Source organism: Miniopterus natalensis, chromosome 11 (genome assembly GCF_054644295.1).
Source record: "Miniopterus natalensis isolate mMinNat1 chromosome 11, mMinNat1.hap1, whole genome shotgun sequence".
Lineage (NCBI taxonomy): Eukaryota > Metazoa > Chordata > Mammalia > Chiroptera > Miniopteridae > Miniopterus > Miniopterus natalensis.
Window position 1 is genome coordinate 61,436,567 of NC_142091.1, and position 3,675 is coordinate 61,440,241.

At 61.3% G+C, this 3,675-nt stretch overlaps 1 protein-coding gene across 1 annotated transcript; it reads left to right on the forward strand.

The window, feature by feature from the left end:
• Positions 1-991: 991 nt before the first annotated feature.
• Positions 992-3,226, forward strand: FJX1 (four-jointed box kinase 1). The gene has a single exon (XM_016206128.2). It carries the CDS (start codon positions 992-994, stop codon positions 2,309-2,311), a length of 1,320 nt encoding a protein of 439 aa, XP_016061614.2. The 3' UTR covers positions 2,312-3,226.
• Positions 3,227-3,675: the final 449 nt, after the last annotated feature.

Consider the following 3,675-nt stretch of genomic DNA (forward strand, 5'->3'; position numbering starts at 1 on the left):
TTCCCCGCACTGGGTCGGATCCTGGGCTATAATGCTCTCATGATAACCTGAATATCCCCTAAGAATGGAAGCTCCATGAGCCCAGGGCCCCGGGTCTGTGGATTTGACTCAGACCAGAGCCCAGGGCGGACGCTTTGTTGAATGAATGAGCGAATGAATGGGAGCTGACCCGGGGGCCCCGCTCGCACAGCGAAATTTAATTCCCTTTGAGTCCCTCGGGAAAGGCGGGGCGACCAACCTCAAAGCACAGCGGAGGTGAGCGCGCTCGGGAAAGTGGGAGTCGGTTCGACGCTACCAATGGTTCCTCTACCCTCCAGAGCCACGGCCTCCGAGGCCCGGAGAAATTCCCTGAGATTTCCAAAAGGCTGAGCGAATCCCGCCGTCGGAAACGGAGAGGGCTCGGGGGCCGCCCTAACGCTCGTCCGGCGGCGCCGGCAGCGAGCTGGGGGTTAGCCCGAAGTTTGGAAGAGGGTAGGCGCTGCCCAGGCCACGGGACCCCGCGACCGCTCCAGCTCCCGCAAAGGCCGGGGGCGCGTCCCTCCCGGCACCGCCCCCTCCGCGTCCCCGCGCGGGCGCCGCCAGCCGGCCCCTCCCCGCACCTAAGTCCGGGACCGGGTGTGGGGCCGCCTTTAGGGCTTGGAAGAAGCCATCGCCGCTTTAAGCGGAAGAGGAGGAGAAGGGGGAGGAGGAGTGGGGGGCGGGAGCTGTGGCGGAGGAGGGGGAGGGGGATCCCCCCTCGCTCCCACGTGGTCCGGACGCCTGTGAATCGCGCCCGCCGGAGGGTCTCACAGCGAAATACAAAAGCAGCTGGGAAGCAGCGGCGAAGCGAGTTCCCAGCGCCGAGGAGAGCTCCGCACCGCCTCGCGGCCGCGATGGGGCCGAGGCGCCCGGAGCCCCGGAGCCCGCAAGCTGCCGGGCCCGCCTCGCCGCCGGGACCCGGGCGCCCGGGCTCGGCTTGAAGCGGCGGCAGCACCGGCGCGGCGGGAGAAGCATGGGCAGGAGGATGCGGGGCGCCACCGCCGCCGCCGCCGCCGGGCTCTGGCTGCTGGTGCTGGGCTCGCTGCTGGCGCTGTGGGGCAGGCTCCTGCCACCGCGGACGGAGCTGCCCGCCTCCCGGCCACCCGAAGACCTAACCCCGCGGCGCCCGGCCGGGAGCGGTGGCCCAGAGTCCGCGCCTCACTTCCCCCAGCCCCCGTTCCGGGCGCGGGATCCCCGCGGCGCCTCCCTGAAAACTTTCAGGGCGCTGCTCACCTTGGCGGCCGGCGCAGATGGTCCGCCCCGGCAGCCCCCTGGTGAGCGCCCTCGGCACGTGCCAGATGGGCGGCCCTGGCCGGAGGAGCTCGCTGTGGTGCACGGGGGCGTCTTCTGGAGCCGCGGCCTGGAAGAGCAGGTGCCCCGGGGCTTCTCGGAGGCCCAGGCGGCGGCGTGGCTGGAGGCGGCGCGCAGTGCCCGGGTAGTGGCGCTGGAGCGCGGGGGCTGCGGACGCAGTTCCAACCGGTTGGCGCGCTTCGCCGACGGCACCCGTGCCTGCGTGCGCTATGGCATCAACCCCGAGCAGATACAGGGCGAGGCCCTGTCCTACTACCTGGCGTGTCTGCTGGGCCTCCAGCGCCACGTGCCGCCGCTGGCACTAGCCCGGGTGGAGGCTCGGGGTGCACAGTGGGCGCAGGTGCAGGAGGAGCTTCGCGCGGCGCACTGGACGGAGGGCAGCGTGGTTAGCCTGACGAGCTGGCTGCCCAACCTCACGGACGTGGTGGTACCCGCGCCCTGGCGCTCCGAGGACGGCCATCTGCGGCCCCTGCGCGCTGCCGGGGGCGAGCTAGCCAACCGCAGCCAGGCGGAGCTTGTGGACCTGGTGCAATGGACCGACTTGATCCTCTTTGACTACCTGACGGCCAACTTCGACCGGCTTGTCAGCAACCTCTTCAGCCTGCAGTGGGATCCGCGCGTCATGCAGCGCGCCACGAGCAACCTGCACCGCGGCCCCGGCGGGGCGCTCGTCTTTCTGGACAACGAGGCGGGCTTGGTGCACGGCTACCGGGTGGCGGGCATGTGGGACAAATACAATGAGCCGTTGCTGCAGTCGGTGTGCGTGTTCCGAGAGCGGACAGCGCGGCGCGTCCTGGAGCTGCACCGCGGCCAGGACGCAGCCGCCCGGCTGCTGCGCCTCTACCAGCGCCGGGAGCCTCGGTTCCCCGAGCTGGCCGAGCTCGCCGACCCCCACGCTCAGCTGCTACAGCGCCGCCTTGACTTCCTTGCCAAGCACATTTTGCACTGTAAGGCCAAGTACGGCCGCCGACCTGGGACTTAGCGTCACCCTGAGGACGGGAGAGAGACAGGGAGACCCCTGGCTGAGGGATGGGGGGTGGGGGAAGGGCTGTCGCCTCTGCCACCTCCTGGGACCAGCCGGCCAACGCCCTGCCAGTGGTTTGAGCAGGAACTGGGCTAAGAACTTCAGTTTCACCTGCCTGCCCCTTTCTCCAATTTCGTGCTGTTTCCTTTCAAAGTTCTGGGAGAACTCACCGAGGTGAGAAGTGTACCATCCCCTCCACCCGGCCTATAAAAGGATTCTTCCCTGTGCCAGCAGGGAGTTTGGATGGGAAGGAACTGGCTGCCGGAGTTTGGCCTCCCGGTGGCTGTCTCTGTGGGAGATGCTTCCTACTGACCTCCTCCCCTTTCCCAAAAAGGAAAACTTCTATCAGAGCCTTGGAGCTAATTCTGCAGCTTCCTACCAAACGCTGTGCTGGCGGCTGGAAAGGGCTGTGACATTGGCTGGTGGAGCCCCCTTCCTGTGTTCTCCCTTTGTTCCAGCTGGTGATGGTGAGATCACTGTTAAGAGCTGGGGAACGGATCCGGATAGGACAAAGAGATCAGGACCTCCAGAACCTGGGGAGTCCTGCAGACCCTGACGATGTATCTGACTTGCTCTTTACCGCTTGTCATTTTGGCCTGAAGGCTACAGATGCCGATGGGCTGTGTGCACTGAATCACATAATGGATTTCTCCCCCTTCCCCCAATCGACCAAAATTTTGACAATGATGATGTTCACCAGAAGAAGAAAAAATCAGTTTCATGCACTTTACTTTGTTTTTATTTTAATTTTGTATTAAGAAAAAACTTTTTTATTTGACAAAATTTGCCTACTATGTATATATGTGCATAAAGTTTGGTGTAAATATACTAAACAAACTTATATTTCAATAAAAGGGAGTCTAAAATTTAGAATTTAATTCCTGTGGTTTTAACTGTTTGAAGTATCTGATGTCCTGCCTGGTTTGAGAATGACTTTTAGGGTTTCTCCCTTGTGGATGTGCTTTTAAAACAAAGGACCCATATAGACCCCAGTTGTGACTATGGAATTTGTAGAACTGAACAAAGACAAGAACAGATTCCCTGTTCTGCTAACTCAAATGAGCCCTAGTGCTGGAAATGTCAGAGTTTAGCATAGACTGTGGGGGAAGGTGGAGAGAGAGGGGGAAGGAAAGTATTCTATTTCCTGGCAAATAAAACTTTGATATAAAGGGATTTCACTGTAATATATTCCTATATTAATCATGTGGCAACTATGATAGAACCAGATGTGCAGACTAAAATGACAAATGCCCCCTTTTTAAACTTAACTACAGTGGTCACGTGTTGCACGTTATTTTCAGCATTGTAATTACCATGCATCC

Bases quoted from the DNA above. Each gene is read 5' to 3' on its own strand.
- FJX1 (XM_016206128.2), top strand. From the start codon at position 992: ATGGGCAGGAGGATGCGGGGCGCCACCGCCGCCGCCGCCGCCGGGCTC.